At 37.6% G+C, this 18,525-nt stretch overlaps 1 protein-coding gene across 14 annotated transcripts in view; it reads right to left on the reverse strand.

Annotated features, from left to right (window-relative positions):
• The window catches only part of TRPM3 (transient receptor potential cation channel subfamily M member 3), a 514,000-nt gene that overhangs the window by 218,084 nt on the left and 277,391 nt on the right, over positions 1–18,525 (reverse strand). For all 14 annotated transcript variants that reach the window (XM_059072701.2, XM_059072700.2, XM_067039572.1 and 11 more), the window contains exon 6: positions 5,921–6,092. In XM_059072701.2, the coding sequence (XP_058928684.1) occupies positions 5,921–6,092 (172 nt within the window). The remainder of the gene's footprint in view (positions 1–5,920; positions 6,093–18,525) is intronic.

An 18,525-nucleotide genomic window follows, 5' to 3' on the forward strand; every position in this document is an offset into this window, starting at 1 on the left:
ACTGCTGGCTCACGATTGCTGCTTTTTCTACATCTTTAGACTAGGACAGAGTATCTTGGAAGTGTGTGGCCCTGCCACATCAGGTGTGGGCTATTGGAAAGATTTGGGGAAAAAAAAAAAAGAAAAACAAAACTCAAGGAAACATAATCAGAGTAGTGTTTCCTAAGGGATGGATTGGCATTTGGTCCAGGCAATTCTTCACGTGAAACCGTCCTGCACAAGGTAGAATATTAACATTCCCTCCTGCTCTCTGTGTCGTTTGGGAGCAAAAGAAATTGTGTCAACCAAACCCCTCTGATATTTTAAAATACCTCCTATGGGACACAGTGTCACCTTAGTTGAAAACTACCACAGCCATGTTTAAGAATTATCACCAAAAAATGGTGGTAATGGAACAAGGATACAGTCATGAGTATTTTTTCTGATTATGGAAATTTCACTGAAACAAAATGCTGTAAATTGATGAGTGTCACAAAATGCTGTAAATTGATGAGTGTCACATCACAAAGATGATCTTTTTAAAATAAAATCTCCTGGAACCCATAAGACTTTATCACTCTATGGATTAGCCTGTTCATGGGACTCCTGTACCAAACAACTCAGTGGAAATCAGAAACATCTGTTCCCATCATAAAGCATAACTTATCAGGGATGACACTGGGTGCTACTGGGTGACATTATTATTGGTATTATTTTTTGTTAGTTTGTGTGAGTAAGCACACAGTCATATATAAATAGGTGTACTCGTTTAGGGACTGCATAACAAAACATCTGTTCTTTTTTTCCCATAGAATTCTAAATAGCAATATCCTCAAATACCAAATTTGATTGTGTTTTATGAATTCTGTGATCATTTCTGCTACTTGTTTGCTTAGAACTGCCAAGCAGATTTTAATCTACTGCTTTAGAGAAAGTATTCTTTGTGGCTTCATTAGATGAGGCTATGCTCAAATGTCAGTCGTTACTCTGGGGCAAAGAAAATGCAGAGCATCAAATTCTCTTTCAAGAAAACCCTGACAGTGGCAAAAGCAATGGTTACAAAAATCTAAACCTACTCAGACATCACCATTCATTAGTACTGCAGAATGGGTGTATCTATAATGACTGCCATGGGGACAGAGTCTCTTAGACTAGATTTAGTCTGACATAGATTTCACTTTATAGTATGAAGATGACGAAGTTGGAAAATTCTAGCCTCATAATGAAATTTCCTACAAAGTTAATGTTCACAAATTAATTAAGATATATATTCGAAATAAAACTTTGCATTTAGCCAAGCCTAAAATAAAATTCAAACACAACAGAGTATAACACTTTTATCAATTAGAGCCCAAAATGAACTAGATTTCTGTCCTCTTCCTCCAATCTCCTTTTTTTTTTTTTTTTTTTTTTTTGCGGCACGCGGGCCTCTCACTGTTGTGGCCTCTCCCGTTGCAGAGCACAGGCTCCGGACACGCAGGCTCAGCAGCCATGGCTCACGGGCCCAGCTGCTCCGCAGTATGTGGGATCTTCCCAGACCGGGGCACAAACCCGTGTCCCCTGCATCGGCAGGCGGACTCTCAACCACTGCGCCACCAGGGAAGCCCCCAATCTTCTTTTTAAACAAAATAGTAATTTATAAGAAGGAAATCTGATACTGGCCCCAATCTAAACTTGACATATAAATCTAATCTTATATATTCGGGACCAATTCACATTTAGCCCAAATTCTAACACCTCCACCAAATAAAGTTCTCTTCAAACTTAACTGACATTCATAATGATTGCTCCAAGACAATAGAATAGCTTGACTCTCTAAAGAAATATTAAATTTTCTCCATTATATTCTTCACTCAAGCAAGAAGAACAACTACAGTTTAGAATATATTTTCAACAATAATGAAAAAACATGAGTTTTCTGTTTATTGCTGCAATTATCAAGACTTTAAATCAACTACTCTTTAAGAAGTAATCTTAATAGAGGTTTGATAATATGTTTCAGAATATAATTTTGAGTCTCATTTTTTTCTTTGGACCCTTTCTGTAACCCCAGAGATCCATGGCTTTTCCCTAACAAGAAGAGACAGGTTCGATTTGTGGTAAAGATATTCTGACAGACATCCTAGACTCTGATGGGCTCAAATGAAGGTCTGGATCTCAGGTTGGAATCTATGGCAGCCCATCAGGCTATATCAACACAGAACATGGTTTCCCACTGGGGGACTGCTGTACCACCAAGAAGGCAGGAAGGGAATCAGTGTTTCTGAACTGCCACATGCCAGAATCCTTTCATAGGTTGACTCATTGAATCGCCACACTGTGAAAAATTATCATCCCTGGTTCACAGACACAGAAACAAAGTCTGAGAGAAATACGGTAATTTACCTAAGGTCACAGAGCCATGAAGATCTGAACCCCCAGGTCTCCCTGTTTCTCTCAGCTTATACCACTGGCAATAGGCAAAGCCTTCCTTTTTTCCCAAAAGTTATATTCTCCCCTTCAAACGCTTCAAAGAAAGCCACAATTGCTGGGGAATTTTTCTAATCTTCCTTTTTAAGAACTGCAAGATAATATTTGTTTTAAATGTTTTTTGGCCAGCTTAGTGTAGAATTTGGGGCAAGAAAAAATGATTATCAAAATTTTAGATAAATTTTAACGTGATAACATAGTTCTTAATTTTTATTTTTTTGAAAGAATTGTTAAAGAATACTTGGATCAGTATTTTACATTATGTTGCTGCTAAGTTAATGAAATACTTTAAAAATCTACCTTGCGTGTGGCCCACGCAAGTTAAAGAAATGCTTTGGTGTTGAAATATTTACAGATGAAATGATACACTGTTTGGATTTCTTTCATACTTAGCTGGAGGAAGGTGTAGGTGGTTATATACATAGAGGAAACAAGATTGGCTATGGGCTGATAAATATAGAGTCTGGGTGATAGTTATGGGGGTTATTATAATATTCTCTAATTTGGGGGGAAATATTTTAACAGCAAAAATATATGCAGAAAATATGCTTGGGATTTTATAGGTTCATCAGGCTACTTACATGTTACTTTCTGGAGCAGTCCCTTGGTATTCAGTCTTTCAGGTAACACGTGTTTATTGAACAGCTACTATGTTCCCAGCATTGTGCTAACTTGATTCAACTTATATGAATATGTAAACAACAATAAAATAAATATGAGGAACCGCTTATTATGAACCTTTGTTTACTTAAATGGTTTGAACTTAACATATGTAATGCTTGGCAATACTAACTAAAGGTGTGGGTCACCTTTGATAATTCTCTTAATCACTTCTCTGCACCTTATTCTGATCTTTTAGATGAATGATTTTATGTTCTCGTGAATGGGCACAGATGTGGAAAGCACTGCTTTCATCCAGACACTGACGATACTCCTGGGATATAGGTATATAGAGTACATATAGCCTCACTCCCTTGCCTCTCTCTTCCTCTTTTCTACTTGCCTAGCAAAATCCCAATAGGCGCTCAACCCAAGTTTCTGCCTATCCTACTACTCAAGCTGAACATGCCTGGAAAAAAACACACATCCCTGATGATTCATGCCACTGCAAATTTATGACCACAAATATCAAGTGGGCAGTCCTACATTTCCCTAGTCAGCTCACTCTCCCAGGCTCTACACTTCTTTTTTCTTTTTTCTCCCTAATCTTCTACACCTCTTCCCTTTCCACACTCTTAGCCAATGACCTCCTGTATTATTTTCTTCAGATATAGAAAGCATCTATAAAGAACTACCTGATCTTCCCAGCAGAAAATGTTCCATCCCACCTACATCTGCGCACATAAACTCTGCCTTCCCTCCTGCTACCCAGGATGAAACTCTTCCTGTTCTACCTATGGCCACGTTCTTCATTTGTGCACTGAATCTCATCATCTCCCTCCTTCTCAAGGACTTTGTTTCAACTTCCCAGAGATTAGTCCTCAACTCCCTTCTCCTGGACTCTGCTGCTGGGCTCTGCTCCTCAAGGAGGCCCGGCCACTGTCTATGAGCCTCCCCCTTAGGGCAATCCCCACGTATAGCAACTCTGTGAACTTTGGAGAGAGGTGCTTCCCCAAGCACAAAGGTTACAAAACAATGTCCCCTCTGGGATGACTAATTAGAAAAGAGTATCCTTTCCTTGGGCAGCCTATAAGGCACAGGGCTTGGTAGACAGAGGCCTGGCTGGGTTTTAACTCCTGCTGGCACCACCGTAGCTGTGTGTTTAAACTTACACAACCGCACAACCTAGCTCTCCTCCTAACACTAACAAATACCTGGCCCAGCTGCCACCAGGACCTGGCACAACGGCAAGCTTTGTGTGTCTGGACAAATTTGGTCTCACTATTGAGCACTGAACTTGACCCTGCATTTGCTCTTTGTCTACCCTGATCCCATGTTCTTCAGCTTTCAGGTTACTCCTATTTAGGCTGAGTCTTAACCTGCTGGTATAAAAAAAAGTAATGCTATAGCCTATAAAAACCTAAATGGATAATATTAATGATATGAGTTTTGTCCTTCCTATCAAATATTACAATAAAATTCAATTTTAGTTTAACAAAACCTACCACGCATTGGCTATAGTGCTTTGTTACTTTGGATCTCTGCTGGTTTCTGGATGTATTTTCTAGTCTTTTCTACTCTTTTTTTCCCAAAAGATGTTTACCTTTGGGTAATCCTGTGTTTTCTCTTTCCAAAGACAGTTGAAGATTCTTAGAAGAGAGTTTTCTAATACAATGTTGACTTCAGGCCTACACCAAAATCTATTATTCCAGACTTCTCTGTGAAAAAGATGAAGGTATGAAACTTGACTGCTTAAACAGTAGTAGCTCCTAAAAGGTGGAACCAGAAAATAGAGTACAGGAAAGAGAAGTTGTGGTCTGACAGGTTGGACATCCTAGTTCTGGGAGGAAGGTGGTAAGAGCAAGCAAAATCCATTTGGGACAGATGCAGAGAAAAGACTGGAGATGAGAAAAGCCATTTGGGCATGTTGACTCATATTACACTGAATTTTTGAAAGCTTATCAAGCCAAAGAGAATCTTTTGTTACTTGGAATTGCAGGCTTTGAAAGTTTAACCAATTAAATCCAAGTTTCCCTGATGGAACATACAATTACCAGAAAGCTTGAGCCTGCCACAAAACCATGTGTTACTTTGTGGAAACAAACTGAATTTTATTTTGTGAGGAAGGTCAGTAGATTATTTTCATACCTCTACCACATTTAAATGCAAGCCACTGAGTGTTCTGGGGAGCATTGCTGTTTTTACAATGCTACCTTCTCATAGTTAAATGGGTATACATTAAATACTGCATAGAACACATAAGTACTTAAGAGATAATTTCAGTGTAACTATGGGCTAAGTATTATGTGGTACCCATAAATACACACATATATCTAAATATATAGATATCTAGAGACAGTGAATGAATACATACATAAAATTAAGAGACAGAATTAAAGTTTCATCAACATGGTTACACATTATGCTTTAGTTTAGACAATGTCAGCTCCCTTGAAATGCCTTTGCACAGCCAGATTTATGCTAAGATCAAAACCTGTTTTTTTTTTTTTTTCCTTTTTTTCTTTTCTTTAGCCACCAAAAATAGCTTAATAAATAGAAAACAAAATTCTCCAGGGTGCTTTTCCTCCTTAGAGTATTGTGTAATAAAAGATGTAGAAAAAAGTTTGGAAAGAAAAGCTTATGTGCATTTATAAACCCCAGACAGAGTTGAATTTTTCACACATAATAAATGAGCTTGAGTCCACTAACTGTGTAAACACTTATTACGCCTCCAATCATCCTCCTCTAGATGACTTCCTCTAATTCTAACCACTGGCCCAGTAGAAAATGATCTGTGTTCAAAATTTGCTCAAGTTTTCTCACTTTCAGCCTATTTCCCATGAAGCATGAGAGGGAACAATGGCCGACTTACTTGTGTTTATCTTCTGGAGTGAAATATGCTTTTCCAGTTGTCTCCTAAGTTTCACCTCTGCTCCGTACTTTCCGGTGGTCCCATTGTCGGCCAGAATGAAGTGAGAATGCATGCTGTTGAGAACAGTGAGCTTGCTCATGGGATTGGACATGGTCTGATACGGCCGGACAACCTGCAGAATTTCAAAAGGAAGGGGCAGAAGTCAGAGAAAAGAGTGCAAAATATGAAAAGGAGAACCAGACAGACAGGAAAGAGAGAGAGAGAAGGGAAATCAATTTTTTGGTACAGTGAAAGGAGAGTCTACATCCTCCTCCTAACACTGCTTTGGGTAGAAGCAAGATTTACAGTAAGTGTTCCATTAATTTTCTGGATTCATACAGAAATGAGAGTTTGTGCTTTCACTGTACTCAAAAACTGGCAAGTGAATGTTTGTTTCATTTTGAAGTTGATTCTTTATATGCTGATGAGCCAAAAATAAATTTTAAATTTAGCTATTTTGTTTCTTTCTTTCTCCTCTCCATCATGTCCATACATCTAATAGGCAGAGAAGAGCAATCATGATTCTGGAGTACAATGGAGGGTGGGGAGTGGAGGGTGGAGAATGGGGTCAGGGGTGATCTTCTTTGTCAAGCCCATTCAGCAATCTGAAGGTCTGTTATTTAAACACACCTTAAGACACCTTAAGGTGTCGTATTAGACACCTTAAGTGGAAATGCTGAATGTAAAATAACTGTATCATGAGATAAATAAAAATCAGGCTCACAATGTTCATCTCTGTCTCAAATTTTTGTTGTGTTATTTTAATTTCATGGTGAATCAGACTACCTGAAACAGAACAATTCTTAGTATGGTCTTTCAGACTTTTGATCTGAAAAGAAAAACAAAACCTATCGTGCACCAGTTGCTTTATATACATTATCTATACTCCTTGCAACAATCCTGCAAGGTAGATGCTGTTATGTTTATTTTAGATGAAGGAACAGAGATGGAGACTAAGTAGGTTTTACAAGAGTTTACCACGCTCAGAACCAGAAATCACAACCAGGTCTGCCTGATTCCAAAATCTATGCTTATTCATTCCCCTTTCCCAAACTGCTCAGACACAATGGAAACAAGATGATGTGTTGGAAATCTACTCCTAAAATATTTAGGCAGAAATTTCACTCAAGACTATGAAAAGGAACATTTAACCAACTCACTGTTACATGGTCTCCATACAGTTATCTCTGTACTGTATCACTGAAATTGACAAGACAGAAATAAATGCTAAGGGACTTTTATTTCTGTGCCTCTATGCAGTGTATACATGAATTATAGAGTTGAGATGCACTTGTTCATTTTAAGTATGTAATAACTCATCAGGCAAAGCTGTAGTAAGATTGAGTAGTTTGCTAAAGGAATTACAAAGTGATTCTCAGTAAAGACAGCATCAGTAGAAAAGATCTCATAAAAGTCATATTTTACACCTTGATGCTGATTCAAAACCCCACATTTCTGTATGCCTGGCAAACAGAATCTACTCAATGAATAGTGAATGGATTAATTCAAAAGACTTGAGACAGACATGCTTTTATTAAAAGTTGAAAAATAAAAACCCCTTCTTATCTGAATGGTTTGGGAATTGATCTAATCTAAATTTAAAATGGGTAATTCTGAGCTTTTGAAATATCTTTCAGACCTTTTAATAAATGTCCCTATTTGTTAATATACCATTAATATAACATTAATTCACAGCTTATTCTAGATGGCTGTCATTTATAAAGGAAGCCTATAAATTTGTGATTATTGTTTCCAGTAATCACATGGAGCAGTATTCAATTACTCCTTTGTCTAGATGAGTGAATGAGAGTCCCCCCTGAACTACAGAGAGAGTGGTTGGCTAACCCCATCCTGAGTTCTTTATCACTGGAAGAGTAGGTTGCTTGTGGTTAAAATTCCCATTTTGCTCTTACGCATTTTTGATCATAAAACATTCATTCTATAACAGTGCAAGTTAATAAATATTAATGCTTTGTTGAAAAAGGCTTAGCAGAAAGACTTTCTCCTATTCTTAAAGTACCTCTGCACTGTACTTTTGGACGAAAGAAAAAGCTTTAGCTTACTGTTTTCTCTTTCCTAACGGCAGTTCCCCAAGGCTCCATGCCAAGAAGGAGGGAACCCCAAAGCAGTTCTGTGAGGGGCATGGGACAGTGGCTTTTCTAGAGGTTAAACTATTTGTGATGGAGAACTCCAGACACTTGTTCTAGATGAGATATGGGGCACATTTTCTAATTCTTGGGAGCTTAATTAAAGACCACCAGTGAAAGTGACGTTTTCAAATAAAGGAGTGAAAATGATTCTGGGTCAACCTGACTTCATCACCACAATCTGAGAATAAAAGAACATAATTAAATCATCTGACTATATTCTATTTATCTGTTTCCCCCACCACAGGATTCTAAGGACATTGGTGCTTCAGCCTTCTGAGTTTTGACCTTCTTTTCTTGTGAAACATGGTGCAGCAGCTCTTTGGGAACACTGTACATTTGAATTAATCATGATAAGAGGATCGAGTTTACAGTGTCACTCACGAATTTTAATTTCTTCATCTTAGTGCTCCCCATTTCTTTGGATCTTATGTTAAAGTAAGTTAAAGGTAGTTATATTTTGGCAGGGATTTTTTTCTGCCGAATAATGGAGGATATAAATCCAAAAAATAAGTTAAATGTCCTAAATTATTTTCCAGTCATCATTGGAGGAAGGTAATATTGAATCCTGGAACAATCATGAACGTTTGAGGCATGGAAATCTCTTTGAATCCCAGTTCTGTCAGTGGCTGTGTAAATCTGAGTCTCACATTTTTAATCTGTAAAAGGGAAATGATAAAACCACTTACCTCATGGGGGTTAGATAAGATTATATGTGCAAAGTACCTGGCACCATGCCTGGCTCCTAGTAGGCAATCTACAAATGTGAATTTCTTCTCAAGTCCTGCTTTATCTTAACAACTATAACTGATTTTCCAGTTGCAAACTAGTGACCAAAATGAAACGATGGGAGACAAATCAGTCACTTTTGTTTTACACAGGGATTTAAATCAATCAATATGAGTAAAGAAAACAAATTTATCAGTTGCCAAAATATGCAAAGCGGGTTTTTTTGCATGTCCCCCTACGTCATTTAAGACGGTGATATTCAGGAAATATTTGTTGATTAACTGCAAAGTTGGAAATAACTTCCCAAATACTTCAGAGGAATGCATTTTGGTCTAACTTGTCTACAAAATCCACTTAATATTCTTCATAACAAACATACCAGCAGTCTATTTTTGTTCAAGTTACAATTTGCATATCTACAAAAGATTTGCTGATCTTCCTGTTAAGTTTTTCAAATAGAAAAAAATAATGCCTTTGTATCACATGAATACAAATGAATTTTTCCTTCTGACAAAATTTTGGAGGTAATGCAAAACTTATATTGTTAAGAGCATAACATAAAAAGGACTTTTTTGGAAATGTGTGTGTGTGTGTGTGTGTATGTGTGTGTGTGTGTGTGTGCATGCGCATGTGTGCATAGCAAGAACAACTGTGACCTGTAGGTATACAGATTACTCTAGCACGTTTCTCAGCCAGTGTTTCCTGGGAGAATCAAGCCCTAATGCTCTGCAGTATTCATTGTATGTAATGGATCACCTTCTCTCCTAAGAATATAGGATGGTCCACATTATGTACCATCCCTGAGAGAACTGAGAAGAGAGTCATTCAAATAATTTTCTGTGTTTTGTAGCTCAAATGAGGAATCTGGGTCGAGAAAGACTGAATTGTGTCTGAAAGGACTACATATCAAGTGATCTTTCATGATTGGTAACTACATTGGTATCTATATCTAGAAGGGAAATCTGCTTAGAAATGGATTTTAGATACTTAGTATTTCACTCATTAATCTATTGTACACACTTTGTATTGGCTGATTGGTAAGGTTCTGGTTCTAAGGCCTCTGTGTACCTTGACTTTGCAACAAAGAGGGAATGTAATAGAAGCTGTTCAAGAAGTTAATGAGGTGGAGGGCTTTTATATAAGATATTTGTAGGGCCATTATCATTGCCAGGAGAGAACCGATCTAGAGACACTGTGGAGAAAGTGAACATCGTTCGTGTGTTGGTGCAGCGTGCTGCATTTATTTTACTTGGATGGGCTGAAATCGATCATTTGGGAGCTGATCTAGGACACCTGTTGGAGTTTTCCTAGCTATTTTCATGCATGTTCTGGTCTCACCCAGGGGTACTTAGTAGGAAGTCAGGAGATGGGACTTCAAGTTCTAGTTCCCCTAATTACTTTTGTGAACTTGGGCAAGTCTTCAAATTTATTCATTCATTCGTTCACACACCCATTCGGAATTTCTCTAGGAAATGTATGTGATAAGTATTGGACTGGCCTGAGGAGGCATATAATCTTGCATCTAATAAATATTCAAAATATATTAATCGAAAGAAACTTTTTGGAGGGTGGTTTTCTCATCTGTAAGGTAGAGGATTTGACTATAAATTCTGAAGGCTTTCTACCTCTAAAATTGAGTCTGAACAGTCTGTATTAAAAAATACATTTGCCTTTTCCAAGTTAGCACAGAACAATGACCTTCTGTGTGTGCAGGCCACAAAAAAAGTAGTTCGCTCATATCTTGGGGTCTCTTCCATTTTGTGGTGCTTTCCACAACAAGGGCCGTTTGGGTATCTGTGACTCCTTTCCTGAACAGAACTGAATTGAGTTAAATCAGGTTTCTGAGTCATCAATCACAGCCTTCTGCAATCCCAGACGTTATTACCTGGTGAGGTGCATGTCAACCTGCCCCAGACAATACCAGGGTAGGAGATGTGTAGCCCACTGAGTCATTCTTTCCCTCCTAATAGCACCATGATTATAATTTAGGCAGGAAGAAAATTAGCATTCTTTGACTACTTATTGTATGCCAGGCACTGGAATAGACACTTTTACATGGATTAATTCATTTCATGCTTATTTTAAAGACAAAACTATAGAGGCTCAGAGAAGTAAAGCGTCTTGACAAGATCTGTCCCACTAACCTCACTGTTCCCTATAAATCGCATGTAGACCTTAAATTCCTTTACAGGGCAGGAGACATTTAGAGGAAAGACAGAGGATCCAGCCTGATTTTAAATTTATAAAGGATATTATGGTTGGTTTTGCTGCTGGACATTTTTGTCAGTGACTCAGCCGGGCATTAAAATCCTGCTGACAGCTGATCAGATTATTTCCAGATGAGTTCTCCAGAACTGTACAGTAGACAGAGGTCAGGAAAGGCACCAGCAGGCAGCAAAATGGAGTTTGTGCTTTGGAGAGAGAGAGACACACAAAAGGAGTGGCAAGGTACTCTTCAGATCAGGCATGCGTTTCTGGGAGGGATGAGGGTATACTGCAGAGAAGTGGGAAACAATCTGTGTCTGAGGTAAAGAAACAAGGGGACTGAGAGAATGAAATAAAAAAAGAAAGGCACTGTGTATCCTCAAAATCATAGCAAGGCCTGAGCTAGAGGGAACACTGGCTTGTTGTTTCCTATTTAGGCAGCTCAGCTGCAAGTCTAGGTACAAAGCAGGGTCATATTGAAACCCAGATGCTGACTCTCAGCTCAGCAATCCAAACAAGAAACCAGCAAACCCAGGGATCCATCTCTAAAGAATGCCCAGATACTTTAGCTGCGTGACTCCCACTAAAATCCACAGGAAAACAACTGCATCTTTTTGCAGCATTTTGAAAATGAGTTCTTCACCTTACGGGCTGCAGAGATGCACCATCCACATTTCAGGCTTTCTGCTCGAATAGGCTCTCCTGCCTCTGCCCTGTCCTGAGGTGGACTGTGAACCATTCAGATACAGGGCCTACTGGCTGTGGGAAAAGGCCTTGAGTTCTGAAAGGGGTTACCTGCTTTAGAAATCACCATGTATCAGTGCGGTGATCTTAAAATTTGTTCAGAAATTCTTTGAAAATCTTCCCTTAGTCTGGCTGGATTCAGTGACACACTTTTAAGTAGAATAAAACAGAAGTGATGGTGTGTGGCTTCCAAAACTAGGTCATAAGAGGATTCCTCTTTGCTCTCTTGGATCACCTACTCTGCAGGGAGCCAGTTGCCATGTTAATAAGGCAGCCTCCTGGAGAGATCCACGTGGCGAAAACTCCTCCCAATAGCCATGTGAGTGAGTCATCTTGGAAGAGGGTACTGTAACCCCATTCAATCCTTCAGATGATGCAGTCCCAACTGACATCCTGACTGTGATCTTACGAGAGACCCCAAGCCAGAACTACCCAGCTAAGCCACTCACAAATTCCTGATCCGCAGAAATGGTGAGATAATGAATGTTTAAAATCGTTAAGTTTTGGGGTAATCTGTTATATGGTAATAGATAACTAATATAATAGTGCATTATTATTATCTTCTTTGAGACTTCAAAACGCATTCTCTTCCCTCTACTCTGGATTCACTGATGCATTATAATTTCATGACCTCCATCCTGCCCCACTCTGGTCCTCTAAGCTGCCTGGCATTCCATCCCTAGGCTCTGATCAGTTCTGGTTCCTGTTCTACACTGGGGCTATGACTACCATCCTCCAGGCTCCTCATACGTCTGACCCCAAACACTATCTCTCCTCGTTTGGCAGATGATCTGACTGCTGTGTTTACACATTTGCCAGCCGGATGACCCAAGGCAGGTTATTTGCCTTCTGGTCTCAGTGTCTCCATTTGTAAATGGAGATTAATAATGATTAAAACTACCTCACTAGGATTCAATGAGATATAAAACTCATGAAATGATCCACATATGAACTCAAAAAAATGATAGTTGCTCTTATATGGAGAAGTAATATTGCATAATAGGTAAGAATATGATCTGGGGAATTGGATGGCCTAGGTTTACATCCCAGCTACATAATTTATTAGTTATGTAACATTGGGCAAGTTACTTAATCTCACTGTGTTTAGTTTCACCATCAGTAAAATGGGAAGGATTATAGTGATACTAAAAATAGCAACTTCTGAGTGTCATTATGAGGATTAAATGACTATCTGTGTAAACTGCTTAGATGGATGCTGATACTTATTAAACTCTACAATTGTGTTGATATTATCATTGTTGTTTATTTCAGTGATAAATGATAAACCTCCAGATAAACTTCAGAATCCTGCCATCAACTCTCTGCCTACATATTCTTTCCTCCTCTCCTTTGGTTACAAGGGTACAGATGGTTAATCTCCCCTTTAGCTCTGGACCCCATCACCTCAGGGCCACTCTAGGACTTATTTCATTACTTATCTCCTCTCCATCCCTAACTCCATTTCTACCATAAACATATAAACAAACTTAGGTCTCTCCCATCTTGAAGAAAAAATCCCTCAAATTATGGCTCCCTTTGGCTACTCATGTCCCTTTCTCCTCATCCCAGAAAAACCTCTAAAAGGTAGTTTCTACTTGCCATCTCTACTCCTTTTTTTTCCTCCTCAACCCACTGAAATATGGCTTGATCCTCCATCATGCTTCTGAAACAGCTCTGACCAGTGATACCAATGATGTCTGTCTTGATCAACTGGATGAACACTTCCAAGACCTTCTCTTCCTTAGACTCTCAGTTGTACTTGGCATTGCCCTTTACTCAGTCCTCTCAAAACACACTCTTCCCTTGGCTTCTAAAATACTCCCTGGTTTTGCTCCTCCCTCTTAGCCCTTCCTCTGGTCTCCTTCACAGGCTGCTTTTCCTCTGCTCAGCCGTTAAATATTGGCTATCACCAGGATCCGGGATATCATCAGGCCCTCCTTTTCATCACTCTACATACTTTGCTGTATGTAGTGATCCACCCACTGCAGTGGCTTTAATTATCACCTATATGCAGACACCTTCTGAATCTAAGTGGGTAACCAGATCTTTCTCACTGTCCTGCTGGACATTTTCACATAGATATTTCAAAGGAACTTTGAAATCAACATGTCCAAATCCAAACTCAACACTGTATTTACTGAAACTGTATTACCCATGCAACTGAATGTAGCCCTGAACCTGAGTGTGGTCCAGGTTTAGCTAGCATTGGCTCCTTCATGACTGTAAAGACTTGGGTGGGTCTCCTTGTCTCAACTTCTCCTCTCATCCTCTGAATATATCTTATCTAACCTAGTCATAGAAGTCTAATAAATTCCACGTAAGAACACTCCTGGGAGGTTTTCTGAGCTTACGGTATGAAGTCACATTTGGCTTGCATTTGAAGTAAATGAAAAATGTACTGAGTTGAAAACTACACTAGAATTATCAATTGCATTATTAAACTTGATTTTTCTTGGCTTAAAATATAAAAATGACATCAAAAGAACACTTGCCAATTAAATGTAACAACTCTTACAGGTAGGTTATAAAATTCTGAGAATATATCTATAGCTTAAGGAAGACAGAAGATATTGAACGTCAAGATAATTTAATAACCACCTAAGATGATGCTTTGGAAACCTACCTTGTGTTTTCATCCCCAGGCTAAAATGAAAAGTACTTTTTCTTGTGATCATGCCTAGATTTTTCATTTGGCATGTGTTTTGTTAATCTAAATTTGGGAAAAGACAAATCATAAAGGCTTCAGAAACTGTTCAATTACTTGAAACAATTCTGGTCAGACTGTTTTCTAAAGCAAGAAACTAAGTCTGAAATGAGTCATATAAAAATCACAATTCATTGGAAATTCTTTCTTGACTTAACACTGGTGACACTTTCATAATCATCATTCCAGATCCGAGAATATTTAGGGACAAAGAAAAGGGCTCAGGTCACTCTCATTGAGTCTACTTTTGAGTTCAATTTACAGGCATAAGATATCTGCCAGTATCTCAACTAACAATAAAAACATAATATCATTAACTATTTTCTTATATATCACTTGGCATACTACTGGGTTGGCCAAAAAGTTCATTCGGGTTTTCCCATAAGATTTTATGGGAAAACCCGAATGAACTTTTTGGCCAACCCAATACTAGTAAGAGTATGGGCTTTGGAGACAGTGGATCTTGGCTTAGTTTTTTTTTTTTTTTTTTTTTTTATGGAATAAAACATATCTCAGCAGGCTAATATATACACTCACAGAGAGCCTCTTCAAAAAAGAGCTCAATAAATTACAATTACCATTATGATTATGCTCACTGAAGTTGTATAAAATAGAGCAAATGTTTTATAGTTAACTTAGAGATGAAGAAATCAAATCTTATAGAGTTTAAGTGACAAGTCAATGCCTTATGTTCATGCAAAGTATTATGTTAGTGGTTACCATCATCAAACAAAGAAAAATTTAATCCCTATTTCTGAGGAGTTTTTAATTAAGTTGGGGAAAAAGACAGTTGTGGGAGAACTACAATCAGGCATATGATATTGTGGGTGAAGGCAGGGAAGTCGTCTTGGTGGAAGGGAGGCTTGAGCTTAGTTTGATGGAAGTATAGGATTATGGGTTGCCATAGAAGACAAGAGCAGTAGGAATATGGAGACATCACAGAGGTGGAGTTAACCTTAAGAGCTGAACAATATTCGTTTTCAGGTCTCATGGCAGGGCAAAAGATTGTTACTATCTCGGTATTGTTAGCATTATTCATCACTAAAGTCTGTTGTTTTTATCTATTAATTGAAAGATTTGGTTAAACAGAGTTGAAGGTATTTAAATTTAAAGAATCAAGGCTAGTTCTATCACTCAGTTGGGAGGATCATGCATCTTTCAAAGGGGTTACAGAAGAGCCTCTTCTCATTCAACATTTCTTTGTCTCCATCCCCAACGTGTAGAGGCTTCACCATCCACCTCCCAACTTGAGCTGCTACATAAGAAAATAGTTTTATATTCAGATACTTGGTTAAAAAATCCCTCGACTATAGTTACTATAGTATGATCAAGCTCTGTAATATGAGTAGAGATTAAGTTGTGGTAAAGTTGTGAACCAGATAAAATTTATCATTATATTTTTTCCATAATGTTTATTTTCCCTGAAGCCTGAATTTCATCATGGCCAGTCCATCTCCTCAATATTTATGGAGTACCTACTATGTGTGTGGCTCTAAGTTGAACTCAGAATCCAAAGATACATGCCTTATATCTTTAAAGTCTAGTTAAGAGATCAGACTTGAAAAGAAGTAAAATTTTCAGAATATCTAGAAGCACACCCTAGGACAAATTAATCTTTCTTCTTTATTTCTAGGGCTAGTATTTGCCTTTATGGCGCCATTCCAAAGGTGTATTCAAATTCTAAGATGCATAGCCTGTGATGTCTACTACTTCTATCAATAAAATAACTCTAGTAGTACTTGAATTTTCAGCTTCTAAAAGTGTTCATCTGAGAGCCATCCCCACAGAAATAAAATGATCTATATTTTCTATTGGTTTGGATATAAATCTACTGTAATAAAATATCAGGCATAAGATATAGAGCCTTTCTTTTATTCTTATTTCTTTATTTATTTCAAGTAAATTTCCTAGATTCCCCTTGACATTTATTTTGTGCCACTTCAATCTTATTCTGGAACATAGACATAGACTTGACCAAAAATGCAACAATCCTATTTTTTAAAATGATTGCATTTTGATAGAATTCTGAAGTGGTCAGGATTTTTAATAATATGTTGGTTGTTTTTCTCTGCTACCTGATGTCTGATCCTATAAGGTTTCCTTTTTGATGTTTCTTACATGTGTGTTTGTTTATATAAAATGGAAGAAAAAGGATAGAAGGTCTTAAATCAAGCTAGCTATGAAAATTATTGTAACTACTTAAGAAGCTTACCAGACAACACTTCTGTTTTAATGAATTTTAGGGAGATTTTCACCAGTGACTACATATTTCATTCAAATACTTCTTTTTATGACAGCCTAACATCATATTCCTTTTAAATTATCATTTAAATTATACATTAGAATAATAAACACATATTTAAATGTCCCTCAAACAATGTCATAAATCCTGTATACCAACAGCACTTTTGGGAATTCCCTGGCAGTCCAGTAGTTAGGACTCTTCGCTTTCACTGCCACAGGCCTGGGTTAGATCCCTGGAAAGAGAACTAAGATCCTACAAGCCACGCGGTACAGCTAAATAAATAAATAAATAAATAGAAAAGAGGAAAGAATCTATAGGATAGAGAAAATCACGACTAGAAAGCGAATCACCTAAATAGGCCAATACACAGATTTTTTTAAAAATTAAATTTAAAAAACCTCACAAAAACCAGCATTTTGCTCCAAATAATTTATAACTTGAAAAACAAACTTTTATTATATAAGAGCCTGAGAAGTCCTATGTGTGTGCATTCTGGTTTCCCAACTTTGGGGGAAAAACATGCCAGAGTGGTTGAAATTCAATAGATCTTGGTCAAAGATTTACTAAAAAATGAAAATACGATTGCTTTTTCTGTGCTCTCTACAACCTGCCAATTTTACTTCCTTTTCTCGGTCTCTCCGCAAGTTCACTTGGATCTTTGTGAGCCATGGCTTGCCTTTATTAGACGCCTGTGAGCAGGGACAATGAATGTGTACATTTTATTGAACTTATAAGTGGCTTTTTCTGCCCCCTGAACTGGGATCAAGACTAGTTTTTCATTGGGAAGTCAGACAATGTAAGTAAATCCTGTTGGCATAGGCATATGTAAGTTCCTATTGGCAGAGAACAGGTAAGAAATACAGGGAGAAAGAAAAGAAGAGTGAAAAAGAGGAGCACATGAGGAGGTGAAATCAGAGGAAAAAAAGCTAGAATTGGAGGAAAATGAATTAGGGGTGATTCTCCCAACCCCGCAAGGCAAGTAAATACAATATAAGTATTGTCTTTCCACAATCATACAGAATTAGAAGACAAACAAAATGACACAGAAAGGCAGTAGGCCAGCATTCTCTGCAAATGATTAGGCAGCTGAGGTAATTATATGGTTACTCTATCTTGGATAAAGAAATAATCAGCTTTCATTTATTCATAGTTCATCTGCATGAGAAAGTTCCAAAACTGTTTTTCCTCCACAAAATTGAATAATAACAACTCAGGTTTACAAGAGAGATGCTGAAACTATGAACATTTAAAAATGACTTCTGAATAATCACGACATTTTAAATAGTTAATTCATTTGTTAATAAAATGAACTATTAGATGCTCTTGGTATTAGGGGGCATTTTAGCATATTTTAATTCTTTAAGAACTGTATTTGTTCTAGTTCGCAACTGATATATACTTAAAAGCCAACTTGGAATCTAAGGCAAATATTAACCCAAATATGTTCCATCAAAGACTAGTCCCAGATACTTTGAAAAAATTAGTATTACTCTTCCAGTCAGTTCTGCCAACATAACACTTTGGGAATTGCTGCTTGAGATATTCAATTGTTGTATGATACAAAACAGCAAGTACATTTTAGTTAAGAGAATATTACGCTAAAAGTATCTCATTCGTTATTCTACATATTCTGGATAAATTCGTGTTTCTACATGTAATTTGGTAGCATAGATATGGACATTTCTTATCACTTAAAATAAAGTTATTTATCACTTAAATAAAGTTCTGAAGGATTCAAAGAGTGTTTATTCAAAGAGTGTTTATTTACTGCTTCCATTTCATGATCTTTGAT

The sequence above is a fragment of the Kogia breviceps genome, chromosome 8, assembly GCF_026419965.1.
Source record: "Kogia breviceps isolate mKogBre1 chromosome 8, mKogBre1 haplotype 1, whole genome shotgun sequence".
Classification (NCBI taxonomy): Eukaryota; Metazoa; Chordata; class Mammalia; order Artiodactyla; family Physeteridae; genus Kogia; species Kogia breviceps.